This window comes from Epinephelus fuscoguttatus, linkage group LG4, assembly GCF_011397635.1.
Source record: "Epinephelus fuscoguttatus linkage group LG4, E.fuscoguttatus.final_Chr_v1".
NCBI classification, from domain to species: domain Eukaryota; kingdom Metazoa; phylum Chordata; class Actinopteri; order Perciformes; family Serranidae; genus Epinephelus; species Epinephelus fuscoguttatus.
This window is the reverse complement of record NC_064755.1, coordinates 42393407-42411627: the sequence shown is the minus strand read 5'-3', so window position 1 is coordinate 42411627 and position 18221 is coordinate 42393407. Positions and strand designations below refer to the sequence as shown.

Here is an 18221-nt window from a genome sequence, read left to right as displayed (position 1 = left end):
TCTTTCCAGTACTGCAGGGGGGTGTGAATGTGGTGTGTCTTCACTGGAAACAATGATCCAATGAACACAAGAGTCTACTCACTTCTTTCTTTTATAGTCGGCTGCACCTCTAAGCTGCAGTTAAATCACTGTGTCTCATTGTTTATTGTTGACCTGGGTGACAGAAAGAGCTGCTTTGTCCAGATAATGTCAGCCAGTAAATGTGGCCGGCGGTTTGTGGAGGCTAATCGCTGTTATGTGTGGTCACACTGATGAATCTGGAGTTTCAGCATCACCAACAAACTGTGTCACTGCTGTGTGCAGAGAAACCAGTGACATACTGGTCACATTGAGTTTAGTATTACTATAAATTGAATAACTATATAATATGTTGTTTGTGGTGGTATGTATAATATGTGTAAGATCTGACTGACTGTCCTAACGCTCTGTCTCTTTTGACCTACAGATTTGGATACGCGTCTGTGTCCATTTACTGCTGTTCATCACGCTTGGGGTACATTCAAGTAAATTTGACGTCAACCCAGTGACAGATGACATCGCTAGTCTCTCTATTTTGGTAAGAACAACACTGTCAAACATTTTAAGCTAAAGCCTCAGGCTAAATCAGGGCATCATGTTTATGCTTGACCAGTGGTTCCCAACACAGGGTCCAGATTTCTCCTCAGTCATTAGTTCATGGTCCACACAGTTTAATATATTCAGCATCATACTTGCGTTTGGCCGTGTGGTCGAGCTAGTTTGCTGTCTCTGTTGAGTAGCTGTTGGCTAGTCACTCACTCTACAACAGGAAACAGCACTTCAAAATAAAAGCTCTGTGCTGGAAATTCACGATACTTAAAGATAGCGTGTTTTTTACAAACTTGACACATTTATGAGTCACTTATGATTCAGAATGGACCCAAGACCCACCAGTTGGGAAAAACTGTACTAGACTACTGTACTACGGCCCCCTTTTTACACAGAGGTAGTGCTATAGAGCCGCTACAAAGTCCCTTCCTTACACTGCCTTTGCATTTTTGCACAGAACCAAACAACGGCTGCATCATGTTGCTCCGGTGTGTGATTTTAGACAGCATGCTGGCATCCCAGTAGAGAAAAGCCGGCCCCTAAATGGCCTCTAGTGTGACATATAATATAAGCGTCGGGTCGCACTTTCTAAACAATAACAATTACATAACATGTCAATCACAATCATTCACCGTCTCTTATATGGTGGCTGATCCCGTCTTCAGTTCCGAGGGTAAGGAGCTCCCGGTCCTCATTTTCTCCTGATTTGCAGCCGCTGTTGTTCTTCTTTGAGTTAGCTGCTAACTGGTAGCAGCTACTTTTTAAATTCCCTGACAGGGTCACAAGCGTAACAGGTTGCCATAACGTCACACCCGTCCCGTCGGGCTGGTTGTCCCTTTTGCACGGATGTCAATTTGGTCCTGTTACGACCTCTGTTGCCAGGTTAAAGGCGAGACAGCTCTGTCCCCCCAAGCTGTGACTGTACTTTCTACAGAACATCAAAGCAGAATAGTGGCTTGAGATGTTCTCATCTTGAACAGACAGTTTAAAGCTTCTGTTGAGTAACTCTCATACCTTAACAATAAGGTCAGAATCTTTGCTGCCACTGCTAAACCAGTTCTGTGTCTGGAAGGATGTGTGATGTTATAATTCATATTCTTTTCGGCAGCCTGGTGCCACCTGCTTTATTAGCAAAGTTAAGATGTATAAAGGTCAAAATTTGAGGTCATTAAAAAAAAAAACATGTAAACTGATAGAAGGAGTGGGAAGCATCTGACTCACCACAAGAAGTGTTTGTCCTGTATTGACTTTTGTTCATGTGCTACACAGCTAACCTCCTGCAGCCTTATCAGAGTGTCCCCACTCACTGTTCTTTCTTATACCTATGAAAGGTAATGCACTATGATATGTATACAACCCATGTGATCATGAGACAGGAAGCTGGGATCACATGACCTCTGAGTTTCAGGCTGTCCAGAGAAAGTCGGGTGACTTAGTATAAAGGGAGACAAAGTTCGTGAAGGGAGGCGGTTGGGTTGGATGGACGGGTCAAACAGACACAGGACTTTGACCCAGGACATGGGGGTTTGTGTTGTAAAACATGTGTTCGTAACACGACATTGTGACGTGACATTAAGTACGTAACGTGAAGACACCCAACCACGATTCTTTTCCTAAACCTAACCGAAACGATGGGGGTCCTAATATATACCAGTCATTGTATGAGGACATGCTGCATATATTAACATTAGGTTATTGTCTGTTTGCACTTTTTTAAATACAAGTTTATGAGCTGTGTTGCTACATTTTAGGATCCAAATAAAATTTGTCTGGAATCTTATGTGGGGTTTTTTTCTCTCTCTCTTAACAGAGACAAAATATTCCTAAAGATTACAAAATTCCTGTACACTACGTTCCTAAAGAAGAGGTAAGATATCAGTCAGTCTGAAGAGATCTGTGTGACATTTGCATATTTTGACTTCTAATTTTCAGTAGAAACTGAGCAGAGTTCCTCACCATTATTCACACTGACACACACTTTAAAACATGATCACATTCATGCTCCAAAGAGCAAGAAAACCTTTGGCTATGTTTTCCTCAGCTACACCTTCATGCCAAACTTTGGCTGACCTTAGAACTGCTGTACCGTGCAAATATTGTGTCATGTGCCAAGTGCAGAGTTAAAGCGGAACGCCACCTAAATTAAGAGTTCCAGTATGTTATCTTTACAGTTGAGGAAAGTTCAATTAGTATTAGTGAACATGAGTTATACTCTCAAAGCCAGAAACCAGAGAAGGAAGTCTCAAACATGTGATGTCATAGGGTATAAAGTCTGAAGCTGCTCCATCGCTGATGAATTGGAGCCTGATTTTGTTTGTTTTCTCTTTCAAGCCAAAAGGAGATTTTTTCTGTGATATAGAGTTCATTTGTGAGTCAGAAAATGTTGTTCATTGTCAATGGAGCAGCTTCAGATACTTAATGACATCACAAATTTGAGTTTTAGCACTCTAGTTTTTGCATTTGGTAGAGCCATTCATTTTTACTAATATTTTTAGCCTGTCGTAGAGTTTCCCTTTAACTGTGAAAGTATCATCTGACTGGGTGGATTATTCGCCTTTGGTGGACATTCACTCTATTCAGAGCTTCTTATTGACGTTTTGATAAATGGAGTATTATGTATCTGATTATCTCACAGTGCGTGCTGTTGCTTATTTAATGCCACATGTCTGTTCTTTTTCCTCTCCAGGGAGGGATGTGTTGGGTAAAATTAAACATCTTCTACTTGGAGGAGAGTTTACAAGATTTAGCACATAAGTTTGGAAACATTTCATCCAACAGAAAAGATATTAGCATATTCATCCAAATGCTCCAAGAACTGCGGCTCAACATGGGGTCTCTGGTAAGTTCCTGCTGTGGTTTCACCATTAGCTACCTGAATGTGTGGAAAACAGAGATAACATGTTCATTGTTGCTTCTAAGTTTAGGTTTAAAAGTTGGGAGCGTCACAGTTTTGCAGCCTTGATGTAAATATTTAAGCTGACATCCTGGAAATCGTTCTTTATTACGTTCAAACCACAAAATAGTTGACAGAATATCTAGAGTTGGACTCATAACGTCTTCACATGTGGACTAGATCCCCTACAGGGCAGATATACAGACTGTATGAGGCCAGACAGCTAGCAGGACCGCCAAACAATAACATTATACAAACCTTTACTACAGTACGCACATGACTAGAATATTATTTGCAGTGTCTTTTATTTTATTTAAGCCATATTTAACCATGTAAATCCCACTGAGATCAAACATTTATTTTTTCAAGGGAGACCTGGCCAAGACAAATGAGGTTCATTTATCCAACCAACTGCCCATAACTTTTATTATTAACTTAGTAAAATCAATGACATTTATTTATGTATTTTATCTTTATAGCCAAGTTAATCTTTAACGACGTCCTTTGAAATGAACTGTGACCAGACAAACATGAATTTCTTTGAACTGTGTTTTTGTCTCTTCTCAGGAGCCCATCATGTATGACTTTGAGTGCCACTACAGGGAAGAAAGGTGGCAGACAGCGCGATACTTTGACTTTGTCAAAGACTTCCTTATAGCTGCACAGAATAAAGAAGATTCAGATGACTGTGACCCTCCTCCCTGTCCCACCACACCATACTCAGTAACAACAGAAAAATATTTAGAAGGTAATCACTTATTATATGTGGCCTGCTCAGTGTGCTTGAGTAATTATTTTGGCAATTTAGACAATCATAATTTGAAGTGTGACATCGATGAACTGCAGTGAGTTTGTGTTTCACTTTGTGTGTATCTGCTTATTAAATCTGGGTATGGGTACTGGATACCTTTTTAGCTACCGTCTCTAGTGGAACATCTCCAGTGGAACGATACCTGCATTTGATCCTTAATGCGCCGAGGTTCTGATCCCAGACCGTCTCAACTCCCCACCAGATCAGCAGACCTTTTGTTGTTGCTGTCTCTGGAGCTGCTCTCTTCCTTGCTAAAGGTCTGTTCAGTGTCTGCACAGCTAGCATGAGCTAGCACAGTAGTAGTTAACATCCGACACCGAGCAGCTAATCCCAACAAACTCAAACCAACGGTGAAAAGGCGTTCGATAACGTTAGCTCTGTGATGCTAACAGTTAGCCCCGTCACTGTGCATGTGCAGCCCATGGATGTATTAAGAGACCTGGACACTAACAAAAGGCTCCATGTCCACGGTATCAAAATTACCCAGTTGATCGGCACTGCTTCCCCGTCATTAGGCCCATAGTTTAGAACTCCACTAACTTAAGTAGAGATGAAATAACAGTAACCTTTGTTCCGCGACAAAAATGGGTTTCAAAACCTGGCTCACTTCCTGCATGCCTGGTGCAGCCAGACAGACTCTCGAAATGCAGTGTGTTGACAGAGTTGGCAGTTTAACATGCCACCAAAACCTTTGAAAGTATGGCTGTTCTACACACCACTCCAGTTACATTGGTATCACTTTCAGGGTGCTAGTATTGTCATTTGTTAAGTGATACCCAGCCTTATTACAGTGTCAGTGACTGTTAATGATTATGGTCGTTGTCTCTTTCTACCACATGGCCACTGGACGCATGACAAACAACATGTCATATTTTTATATTTTTTAAGACTATGAGACAGTTCTTTGAGAATCCTCATTTTTAAAAGTTACAAATCAGTTGACTCAAAGAACCTGCTAAAAGAAATTGGTACATTAGAGCTGAAAGGCAGATCCCAGCTTCTGAATTGTACGATCTTCTTTGTGTTTTAAATCCATATCAGAACAGTCTCTGGACTGCTGGTTGGACAGAGCCAGCAGCTTCCTGCCTTTGATAATGACAGATCATGACAACAGTCATTAGTTTCAGCCCTGCTGTGTCTTGATACAAGGTTTCTGGATGGATGTGTTGTGATGCAGAGACTGCAGCCTGGGAAAGCACGTCTGTTACCGGCACCATCATTAACTCCAGATAGAAGAAAGAGAATTGAGTCCACGGCCTCCTTCAGAGTCACCTGCAGATTATTTTCACTGCCTAAATATTTTCCCTGATGTTTGGCAGGCTTTACTCTGCATACTGCACAACTTTTATCACCTTTTTAAACTTTAATATCACGCCTACCTGTTGTGATTTATAGATGTTTGGTTGCTTGTACATTCGATCACCATCGGTTCAAATTCCTATCAAATCAGAGGTAAACTGAGAACTTTGTTTTCTTTGAGGAAGGGGGCACGTTTGATATAACACTTTCCTGCGGTGACATCGTCGGCAGAGACAAACAAATGGACTCAGAAACAAAAAAACACACGTGGTTTAAAATAAAAATAAGACACAGCTGTGATTTCTGCGTCGTGTTGAGATAAGCTCTGACGTAAACTGACATATCTCAGGCGTGATTTGAAACGGTTGTGGTGTAACATTCCCACGGTGAACTGTAGGGTGAGCTCTCATGGTGCCCTGATGCTTTAAGCTCCAGGGTACTACAATAAAATAACAACACTGGCAGAACATCCTAACAGTCGGTCCAGCTTTCTTTGGACGAAGACTGTTTGGATTTCACTGGTTTTGTCTCTTCATGTGGTTTAAGACGGGCACAGACTCAATACATTTTGTTCAGCAGTGTGCATTTACATGTTATTGATCAGTAGGATGGGATGAAGCCCGGTTTTGTGGTAGATCTGCTGCATTTTTCCCACATAAATAAGGATCTCACTGCTCAGAGCAGTAACAGTCCACAAAGTCGGAGAGTTTCAGTTTCACAGTTCAGATGGGTTTGGAATGATGAACGATCTTGTCAGGAGAAAGATTAAATCACCTGAACGGCTGCCAACAAGTCTTTCTATGTGTGATTATTGGGTTTTGTCCTTTGACAATCCTGAGAACATTCGCTCAACATTTTGTCACAATTATTTCAGCAGAAGTCCAACATTTGGAGCTTCAAGAGCCTCGAGTCAAACTTTCAAAGGGTCACAGAATCACATATTTGTCACTCCTAGTTGTGTCTCGCCCATGGATGTGTCAACAGACCTGGATACAGCATTGAAGGCAGGACTCCATTTGTCACTATGAAAGCTGCTGAGTGTAGCTACGTCCTGTTTAGCACTCCGCTAATTTGAATGGGGATCGAAGAGTCAATTGTGCAGCTCTCTCTCAGACTTTCCAAATGCTATCAGACCTAATGGATAACACGCTGAGAGTAAAATGAGTCATTTGCAGGGGTTGTGATGCTCAAGAAAAAAAAGATCTATCTAAAGATCATCTACAGCTATGGTCGATGTTGGGGAGTAACTAGTCACAAGTAACGGAGTAACTTAATTAAATTACAGTTACTAATCAAGATTTTGGTTTTTACAAAGGGGTTTCATATGAATATATTCTTTACAGTAAAAAGTATCTTTGTAGAATGAAACAGTGAAAAAGTGTAAAAATGATTCTTGAAGCTGGAAACTCATGTTTAACGTTGAAAAATGAAACTAGTTGTGACCAACTACATATACTCTGTTTTGCAGCCAGGCCCAAGTGGGCATCAGAGGAACTGCAGTTTTTGGCTTCATTTTCCAGCCCTGGACGTTCCTGCTTGGTTTTTAGTTTTTCTTTCTTCATAAATAAGTAGTGTCAACAACTTTGTTTACATCAGTCTGAGAGTAACCAGAGCATTGTTTCTGGTGAGACACATGTCAGATGTGGATATCCCCAAACCTCAACAGATAAATCCAAAGTGACAGTGATAAGTGAGAACATGTGTTTTTGATTTGGGTTAACCAACTCTTTTAGTCTTTTATTGTAAAAACCAACATCAGCGACAGTTGATAATGTAGGTCACACTTCCCACACATTTTCTGAACCTACAGATTCAAACCAGCAACATTCCAGCCACAAGTTCACTTCTGCTTGTAAAAGCCCCGCCGCCCTCTTTGGACTATTGTGAACAGGCTCTATTTAGGACAGATCTCTGGTGGCCGCGTCGAGAAGCTTTTAATCCAGGAACCATTATTTCTTCACAAGAACTTTGCAAGATAAAAACTCAGAATGGTCTCAGTGCTTCGCCGGCCCATTGAGACGTGGCTGAGTCACAGGACTGAGGGAAGGTGTCCCCAGGTAGCGCATGTGAAAAGGAAGAAAAGGGCCGAAACCTGATTGTGTACGTGTTGATTACAGAGCAATCTTCCAATCTTCCCAAGCGCTTTGCTTTTCTCTGCCAGAGTGGTCGGATTAGGTCCTTTGTGTGTGTATGTGTGGGGCGGGGGTGAAAAAAAAAAAGACAGTGTTGAGTTGACTTTTTAGCACCTGACAATGACATGTTTTCATCATACGGCACCAGCACTCCACCCTCTCCCCCTTTTTCACTCCCCCTCATTTTGTGCTCGTCTCCTCCAGTGACCCCCAAGCTCACCCACTCATCTTCTTCTCTGTTTTTTCCTCAGAATCACAACCGTCCAGCTCGGAGTGTGCAACAGGTTGCAGTCCAAGTAAGTTTGCAATTCTCAGTATTTCTGAGAAAACAAGTGTCAGGTTAATGATGGGGTTGCAAAACCAGCCCAGCTGGTGTGTCAGAGCGGCAGCTTTTGCCGGCTACAGTATTTTGTCACATTGTACAGCAAGTCAGCCCATTTCCCTGGAGCTGCTGTCACTTGATTAATGACGGACTGCGGGGCAAATTCCACATCACGTTTTATGTCTCATGTCTTATCTTGTCTGGCTTTTCTCTACCCACCTCGTAAAGACCCTCCCGTGAACTACATGTTCAAAAGAATGTAAAGTTAATTATTTTTTGTAGAGAAACTTACACAGTAATATTGTGTAAGCGCTTAAAGGAATACCTCACCCACAGAATGATTATTTGCATATCAGTTACTCATGTCACAAAGACTTTGTGAAGAAAAATGTTTTTCTTGCACGCCTCCATGGTGAACGAAGAATCCAAAAACTGACTCTCCCACAACTCGTGCAGTAAAATCCAAGTCTCATTTAGACAAGTCTCTCAGCACTTCCCAACGCATGCATTTATGCTAAAACCTGACTATTTATAACACTGAGCGTACGAGTAGCGCACCTGGGCAAGGTGTCATACCATTGTTCCAACAGCCCAAAATTCTAAAGCCCCATAAGTCCAAAAAATATCCCATCAGAACAAAATTTCTCCAACAGCCCATCAAACCAAAAACAAACAGGGATCTGCAATAAACAAACTCTATGAAAACATCCATTTACAAAGTCATTTATCTTGCTGTATGCTCAGTTCTTCCTTAACACCTGCTTTTTTGCTCAAACCTTTCAGTTTAAAACACTTTTGCATAAACAGTCTCATGCACGGAGGAGTGACAAGCGCGTGTGTTGGAACTCTGCACAATGGAATCCACCAGCAGAGTTTGAACACATGTGCTTTGCCAGGGCGACTGTCCTAAATTCTGAAGACCTGTTAGTCCGGGAAGTCAATATGTGGTGATGACGGAAAATCCTCAACTGCAGAGCTGTTACTCTTGTGATGAAATGAATATGGCAACTTCTGATCAAGCCATATCAATTTCAGGTTTAATAACAACTTCCAGTTAGGCTCCACCCATTTTGGTTGAAAACCCACCCATTTTAGGTTTTAACTCCACCTATTCAGAGCACGTATACAGGTACATTCATAATTTTGTGGGTTGAACAGACGCAGACACAAATAATAGCGTACTCGCTCGTCCCTACAAAAGCCCATTCATTCAACACACCCAGTGCTCTGCAGCCCAGTTTGTCTGAAAATCCTCCCTCCCTGCATTAGTCACCCAATTACCTAAACAAAAAAAAAGTCATAGTTAGGTTTGTGTAAACCACAGATAAATTCCTTTTGTCAACAACTGTGGTGAATGTGGGTTCAGCTGTAACATACCTGAAGTTTACAGAAACGTACTGTGCCAACATTATTTCTGGCGATTTGATTTCTATCTTTTCGCCAGAAAACAAAAAGATGTTGTTGGGGTTATTTTGATGATAGGACAGCGTCGTGTGAAAGGGAGAGAGAGAGAGAGGGAATGACACGCAGCAAAGGGCTGCAGGCAAGAATCGAACCTGCGGCTGCTGCAGCAAGGACTGAGCCTTTGTACATGGGGCACCTGCTCTAACCACTAAGGCACCAACGCCCCAGGAATAAAAAAAAAAAAAAAAAAAAAAAAAGTTTGTATCGTACATTTCTGCAAACCACAGATCAGTTATATTTATATGCTATTTTGCAGATGCGTTGAAACTTTACGTTTCTCAAAAAGTGCTGTGGTGACGGTGTGGTTACTCACGTGGTTATGGTCAGGCAAAGAACATGCTTTGGGTTAAAACACCATGCTGGTCTCTAGAAAAGCACAGACGCCCAAGATCAGTGGCTCAAATGCCGCTGGGAAACTAAAACGAACTGCAGGAAGTTTGTATTTTTGCAGGAACCGCTGTTCGACGGGCTGTCTGAGGGACATTTTTTGCAACAGTGGTGTGACACCTTGCCCAGGTGTGCCACTGGTATGCAGACATGTTATAAGTATTATGCTTTTAGCAAAAATGAAGGTGTTTGGGACGTACTGAGTGTACGACTGATTAAATGAGACATAGATTAAACTGCACGAGTTGTGTGCAAGTCTGTAAACAAATGTTTTGATGCAGTTTCTACACAGTGCCTGTCAAGACTGTTCACCACATTTTCTGCTTTGGTCACTGTAAAACATAAAATAAAGTTTCCTTCACAAATTCAGCGTAACAGGATGATTAATTGATGAACAAATAATCATTTTGTGGATGAAGTATTATGTTAATGAAATGTTTAAAGTTCCCTCAGACTGTAAACTGAATAATGACAGCTCAGAGACTGAAGTGAGTTTCCTGTTGGCTCAGCTGAGCACTTTGGCTCATGAGATGGAAAATAACTGATGAAAGATATCATTCATTGGTTTGTTTTTTTTCTGGTGTCATGTATTTGTCAGCAGGGGTGGAACACGAGAACATGGTCTTCTGTTCCAACTTGAGTTTCTCTTCACTCAAAAATGTTCTGCTCATTGTTATTTCTCTCAGATCGTTTAATGATATAGTTTGACACTTAGAAGGCCGCTGATGGTTTTCTGTGTTTCAGTTAAATCTGAGTTTTACATGTGTATGTAGCGGCATGATTTTGTGACATCACAACTATTATGGAAGCCAATCATGGTGCAATATGAATGTATATAATAGTCTTTAATGTCCAGTGTAGGGCTGTACCCCACTCAGAATCAGTCGATTCAGATTTGGCTGTTTAGTATGAATATTTGTTTTGTTTTGTTTTGTTTTTGTGTAAAGATTTAAAGTTTAATCGGGCTCAGTGGGACGTTCAGTGTGACAGTTGTTTTCACACAATATAATCAACAAGCTAACGACACTAACACCCAATCTGAAATGTGCAACTTTTTTTTTCCAACACTAGATAACAAACAAACCAGAGACTGTGTCGTATTAAGTATCTGTGAACTGTAGATTCACCGCTTCTAAGCAGAAGAGAGAAGATAATGTTATCTTGGAGCTTTACAGTGGAAACTTCAAAGTCGCATCCACAGCTGTCTGTACCACAGAGTAGTGTGAAAGATAAATCCAAGGACCAAAGCGACCCCAGAAGCACACTGCACAGCTCAGTGACTGCGACTGCTCGACTTGAAGCAGTCGCAGTCACTGAGGGTCTCCGACTGATGATGTGAAACAAATTTGAATGATTGGACTTTAATGGAGCAGCCCTGCACCACTGTCGCGGATAAACACTTTAAACTCCGAGAATAAGTTTATTAATGAAAAATAGAAATTAAAAGTTAGATGAACAATGAAAGCAAGTCTAGAATTAGGTTAAAACAATCTGTAAATCACCAAACCAACATTTCTGTGTCAAAGCCTTTAAAATCAAGAGTAAGAGATGGAGCAAATGTTATGATTTGTTACTAAAAGAGTTTGTGTCTCTGTTTCTGTCCCAGAATATGAACAGAGCGCCCTGACTGAGGTGGTGGAGCGAAGCCTTCTCTCCTTACTGTTCATCCCCCTCATAGCTCTCGTATTCCTGCTTGTGTGGAAGGTGAGCCGACCTTTGACCCCTAACACTATAAGCGTATTCATGTCCTGAGACGCTCTGGAGATTGGACTGTTTGTGGCTGGCCTATTTTATTGCCGCTTTGTTCCGTGGGATTTATGGCAGCCGGCAAAAGCCTTTCAACTGTCTTCAGATGCTGTGCAGCTGGAACTGAGAGCCGTGGGATTAATAATTATTTCCCACTCTGAAACAGGTCCGATCACGGAGGAACGAGGAGGATCTTCAACAGAATCCTGGAGAAGGTGGACTCTTCACAGGAACAGAAGCGACTGCACCTCCACTAGATGCTGAAATATCAGAAAAGTGAGCTGTTTTTTTTCTCTTTGACTCAACAGTCGGTGCCAGTGTTCATTTCATTGACAAAAACTGTGACAAAAATATTTCAACAAGCTTTTTTCCATGAAAAAAAACATCTTACATAAATCAGCCTAACTGGATTTGATTTTGTTGTTGACTAATATGTTAAAATGGGACTAACTAATAAGAACAAAATCGGATTAAAAACTAATAAGAATTTTTGTCTCAAGACTAAGACTAAATTTAAAATAGCTGTCAAAATGTAAACTGCTCAGTGCAACATTTCAGCAGCAAACAATTTCCCTTTATATAACTCGCTGCCTGTTCACACCGCAAACTGATGAGTTGCTTGGTACCAAAGTGGCTGCAGATACTGGGAAAGGCTACACTTTAATTCACTGGTCCCACAAAGATTATTTGATCTTATTTATTTACATATTTGAGTATTTCCTCTTCGTGGTTTTGTGACACCGATGCTTCAGAATCAGACAGTAAGGCGCCATGGTTTCCAGTGATTTTTGAACAGCTAAGGGGCATCGTCTGTCACGACGCAGGAAGGAGTACATTTACCCAAAGACACACAACAACAAAACAATGCAATAATTCATTCTTTCTCCGATTAACGTAGTTCCCCAGCGACATTTGGCAGAAAGGTTTCCAAGCAAATACAGTTACAGTGGAAAGAGCTGGCTGCTTTACAAATATGTGGCAACATGGAGTCAGAGAAAATCCCCTCCGTGGGCTCCAGTGTAGCTAACGTCAGGAGAGAGAAAGAAAAAGTTTCATGTTGCAGTTACAGTAAAACCACACATGTATTTATTGGCAATTATTATGCTTTCTGTCCCCGAGCTGTTGGCTTTGTCAGCAGCATGGTTAGTTGCTGAGTAGTCAAACAAGCTAACCTACACTGTATGAAAATTATATCATTAGTAACGGACAACACTGCGAGAGAAAAGTGAGCCTTATAAGCTACAAATAAAAACATGCAAACTAGCTGAAGTTAAATTGGTAACTTACCGTAGATTGCTGTAATTTGTCCCCCTTGAATGCAGATAAAAGGCTGCTTGGCGGCAGTGACAGCAGGTATTTCTCCAACAAAGTGACAGAAGCCAGGCTGCTCAAACATTTTATCCCTGCAGGCTGTCTCTTATTCTTTACTGGCATCTTTGTGGTTTTCTGTGCATGTACTGAATGACAATGTTGCGTTCTTCTCAGCAGTCTCCTCCTGGCAGATGATAAATGATCAGGGCTTTAGTTGGCGGGTGCCCTCTTGGGCTCTGTGGCCCATGTGGTAGTAATGAAACTGTAATGTGGTCATGTTTTACAGTGGCTTTGAACGTGGCTCCACCACTGATAATCAAACACTGCACATCTGTTTTCTAAGAAGAAGAGAGACCAAATCATTATGTTTGTTTACAACAACTTCTGGGTAGAAAACATGTGAGCAAAAATATCCGTTACTTTTAGAATATTTTTACCGCTTTACCTTCAGACAGCCCTCAATGATGGGAGGCTGTCCATTGACATTTTACGTAGCAGAACACGGGAGTTGCCGGTCTACCGTGGCCTCAATTGGTTAGTGTGTAAGGTAAGGCGCTAAAAATATTCCATTTATGGGGCGTCGGAAACTTAGTGGATAGTGCCGGTGCTCCATGTATGGAGGTGATGCCTCTCTGCAGCGGTCGCGAGTTCGACTCCGGCCTGCAACCCTCTGCTGCATGGCATCCCCCCACTCTCTCTCTCTCTCTCCCCACTTCACAATCTTCACTCTGTCCTGTCCATTAAAGGCAAAACAGCCCAAAAAATAATCTTTAAAAAAAACAAATAAATAATTTTTTATGTTTTATTGGTGTGTCTTTTCAGGGTGCTAAAGGACATTTTACTGCAGTCCCATCCACAGCAGCACATTGTTTAGCTTCCCTGTCATTTGGTTTAACAGAGGCTAGCAAAGCAACAAAAAAAATAACTGTTAAGATTTCACGTTAATTAGCCTGTTTTTATAGACTTATTTGATAACTGAATTTTCATTCATTCATTCTGTCCTTGCCAGGAGAACTTTTATTTTACATGAATTCAAAAGCAAAGCATAGAAAGGCTTCTGACAGCTTCTGAGCCGTCGACACATCAGCCAGTCTCCTCCTCCTCTTAGAGTGTGAGGTGAAGGTCACTCTCTAATATTCTCCTTCTGTCCAATTACAGAAACAAGTTGCACGTCATTGAAATAGTGTAACGCCTCTACCCTTCGATGTTCTTCAGCGTGATTGGTGAGTTTTTTAATGTCACTAGAGCAACAAAAACAAAATGACAGTCTCTAAAACAAAGTCTGGTTTGACCTCTTGCCTGACACTGCGCTCTAAACCCTCTCTCACAGGACTCTACTCTTTTCTCCTCTTGGTGTCCAAAGGTGATGAAAAACAAACACAAAGCTGTACTCCATAGCGACATCTCAAAGGTAAAAGGCCTGTTTTTGACTGCGCTCGTAAACGACGGCAGATTCACGATCGCCATGACCAACATTCCTCTGGATAAACCACGCCTGCTACCGTATGGATAAGCTTGCCTTTCTTGTAAGACTGCATTAACCCCATGCTTTTGAAAAAGACTGACATTTTAGCAGAGAGCCCCCCGTACCACACCCCCACTGGATTCTCTTGCTCCATCAGAACCTGCTGCATCATGAACTCTTCAGGGAGAGACCCCCCCCTCCCCTCCCCCACCCCCCCCCTCAGCACATTGCTACAGTCTGCCTGCGTTTTTTGGACCCACCAGTTCATCTTCAGACAGCACAGCAGAGAGTGACACTGACACTGGTATCTCCTGTATGAACTGAGGCATGAATTACTACCTCCGGTGACCCTCACGTTAACCACATCTTCAACAGCTCTGCAGTTTGATCTTAGTCCAGGGTTTTTCCTAAAGAATATAATGTTAAACATTGTAGTGCCAAGGTGTAGTCACAGTGTCTGGTTTAGGCGTGTACCCGCGGGGGTGTGTGATGTATTTATTTATTGGTAGCAGCACTGAGCTGCTGCTGTTGATGAAATGTTTCAAGCAATCATTTAAGAGCACCTCTACTAATGGGTCACATTTAAAGAACAGTCTACAGTATATACTAACACATCGTAAACCCCAAAAACACACTCTCCTGAACAAGTTACAATTCCTTGTATGATGTTGTTGTTGTCGGTGTTTATGAGTCGGGTGATTTAGGTTGTGTGAATGGATTACATGGAGAACAGAACATATATATATATATATATATATATATATATATATATATATATGTATAGATAGATAGATAGATAGATAGATAGATAGATATATACAGAATATGCTGCTTTGACTAACTTTCATTTAGACCACTGAAATCTGCAATGACATTCTGCTAACGAGCTTCAGGGATGACTCCTGTGGATCCAGGATTTTATTTGAAATTTGGAAATTAGGGGTGCGTTCGGAAAGACTCTGAGTGCCAGGGCGCACTGGCACAAACTGGACTGCTCAGAAATTTGGAGCGCTGTTGGAGAGTACCGTTCGCATATTCAGAACACTACACTCTCGGAGCAGCAGAGCGCTGAGCGGAGTGAGCATGTGATTAATTTAACCGTTAGTTAATTCACATAGAAACCGAATGCTCTGTTACTCTGAACAACAGCACTCTCATTTTAGTGTACTGGACTTACGAACACACCCTCGGTGTTAGACGCGTGTGAAATGGGCCTCCCATCGTAAATTTTAGCTTGACAATGCCTTTATTTTTTGTACTGATCTCACCTTTTATGCTTGTGAAGCAAAACTGTTACAGGGGAGATTTTTGACGGCCATTCCTCTAAAAAAGGAAGAGAAACTATATCGTTAAATTTTTTTAAAAAGCAAGTAACACAGTTTGTACGAAAATAAAGTTGATATACAAATGCTGTATAATCTAACATTTTAATTTGAGCAATCAATTTCTGCCTGTTTACTTAGCAACTAAATATGAATCGAGCCCATTAGCTTGGACTGTTCACGCTTATGGTTTAATCTGTTCTTACTGACTCTGCCTTTGTCCAGTATCAGTGTTGTGTTTGCATAATAAAACCCATAAATTTGACATAAATTTGATGATGAAATGCTGAAGGATTACTCCACTGTTGATGAAATTTGCAGACATGCACCTTAGTTATTGTCACAGTCCTCAAAGCTCGCCACATGGGAATGCCGTGCAGACCTAAATATCAATTTTGCCTTAAAGTTGCACCATATTACACTGTCAGAGGAAGTGCGCCGTCATCTCCTTCACATACTGAACTGTGTCACAGTGGTGTAAATTCTAAAAGGTTTTTTTTTTTTTCTTTTCAAAGAAGCGTGCTGACGTTTAGAGTTGTTTCTCTGGGGTGTACATAGATCCATGTGAACGGCAGGAGATCACTGAACTGGTAGTCAAACCCAATCAGTTGACATGACATTGTTAAACTGACATGTATCTGGCAACAGCAATTGCAGAAGCCCTCAGGCTCATTCACATATTAAATCCGCGGGCCCCTCCCTGCCTCTTGTTATGCATTCTCACATCAGATAAGTTTCGGAGCTGGGGTTGCTCCTTCTCTCAGTGATAGCAGATCTTATCAGGGGTGTGAAGAGAGGCAAAGTAAACAGGGGAGGCTCCCACAAAGTACGGCAGGTTCATGATGGATTCTAGAAAGGGCTGGGCAATACCGAGAAAATCAGGTGTTACCATATTTGTGACCACAAACCTTGATGTCAATAATGCAGCCATTTTGTAGAGTAGACTGTCGGTGCCGTCACAGAATATTTCCACAATGAGATTTTTGATCAGTAATGAGGATATCATGACTAAGGCCTCAATCAGACAAAGCGCTTTTGCAGCTTGTTGTGTTTCTTTTATTGTTGCTCGACAACCACCGACTCACCTGTCCGCAGCCAACATGTCCTCATACAGTGGTTTGTTTGATATCCTATGAACTAGCACCCCACAAATGACATTATGTCCTTGATGTAAAGTTACAGATGTTAGGTTTAGGTAAGTAAAGTCACTGTTGTTAGTTTAAGGAAAAACATAGTGAGGACATTCTTAAAATAACTCACACTCGGTTCTGAACATCAGTGTCCTCGGAGAAAGTCCTGTATTTTCTAACCCAACCTGTCTCCTAACTGGACTGCTCGGGACTTCCTCCTCCTTTACTCCCATCAGCTCATTGGTCCCAGCCTTCCAAAATACATGGGTTATGCTTATGCACAAATTACTGGCTTAACATTACGTGGGATATGTACAAACTTTGGTGCATTACCCTCCGTAGGAAAACAGTGGATGCCGGCTTTAGCTTATCCACCGTTTAGCTGTGAATTAAACTAAATAATTGAGAGGCGGGGGGGGGGGGACTGGACAGAGAGAAACTGAAATCTGTTTGGATACATGAGACCCTGAGAAAAAGAAGAAATTACAGGGAGTACCACCAGGTGGTCCAGGAGCTTCGTCATGATGATGATGGTTGGTTCACGGCTTTGACAGTCTGCTGTCAGTCGTCGGATCTAAATATGGTTGGTCAAATGTTAGAGGCTACAGTCTGTTCTGTCCTATGTCTTGAGGCTTGCTTAATAAAGAATCAATGAAAATTAATTAAAGTTAGCTTAACAACGTACGCAACCGCCGAAGGCAGGAATGCAGCTCAGGCTTGTTTCCAGTTTTTCCAGTGGCCACTCGTGGTATTGCAGTGAAAAATCCTCTACGGCCAGAAAAGCATTTTCCCACAGACAAGGTCAATTAGGACTCTCATGGAGTGAATTTTTGATCCATGGTGGTTTAATATTTGTAAAACTTTTCTCAGGTCGAGAAAAGGGTTTTAAAAATTTGTAAGAGCCAAGCAGGAACTTTTGGGCGGGGCTATTGTGCATATTCAGTGGGCTGCATACCACAGAAATAAAAAGAAACTAGAAACTTTTTTCGTGAATGCACCAGGCGAGCAGGCGATTTGGTGTCCAGTATCTAGTTGTTGATATACGTCTATGGTTTCCCACTCCCGGTGTGATTTTTTTGTTTTGTTTTTGAGCTCGAGGTATTCAGATTGTTTACGCATAACACAGGGCGCATAAAGTCGAAAAACACTCGGCAACAAAAAAGCAGCGACAAAAAGCTTCATTCTCATAAAAACAGTCACAAAAAGCCGTCTCAAGCTGCAAAAACACGCCCTGTCTGATAACGGCAAATACTGTAACTGAACGGTCTGTAAACTTTAGAAACTTACATCATGTTACTGTCATGCAGCCTTTCAAACCAGGAAAAGATATCCAAAATCTAAGACGATATCTGGTCTCATGTGACATCACTAC

The 18221-nt window shown here is 41.5% G+C and overlaps 1 protein-coding gene across 1 annotated transcript in view; it reads left to right on the top strand.

The window, feature by feature from the left end:
• kitlga (kit ligand a) overlaps positions 1-17272 on the top strand; it is a 48150-nt gene extending 30878 nt beyond the window's left edge. Inside the window, exons 2-10 of the mRNA XM_049573071.1 lie at positions 446-556; positions 2378-2434; positions 3254-3406; positions 4028-4208; positions 7954-7998; positions 11482-11579; positions 11788-11897; positions 14091-14155; positions 14263-17272. Coding sequence (XP_049429028.1) covers positions 446-556; positions 2378-2434; positions 3254-3406; positions 4028-4208; positions 7954-7998; positions 11482-11579; positions 11788-11897; positions 14091-14121 — 786 coding nt within the window. The 3' untranslated portion in view covers positions 14122-14155; positions 14263-17272. The remainder of the gene's footprint in view (positions 1-445; positions 557-2377; positions 2435-3253; positions 3407-4027; positions 4209-7953; positions 7999-11481; positions 11580-11787; positions 11898-14090; positions 14156-14262) is intronic.
• Positions 17273-18221: the final 949 nt, after the last annotated feature.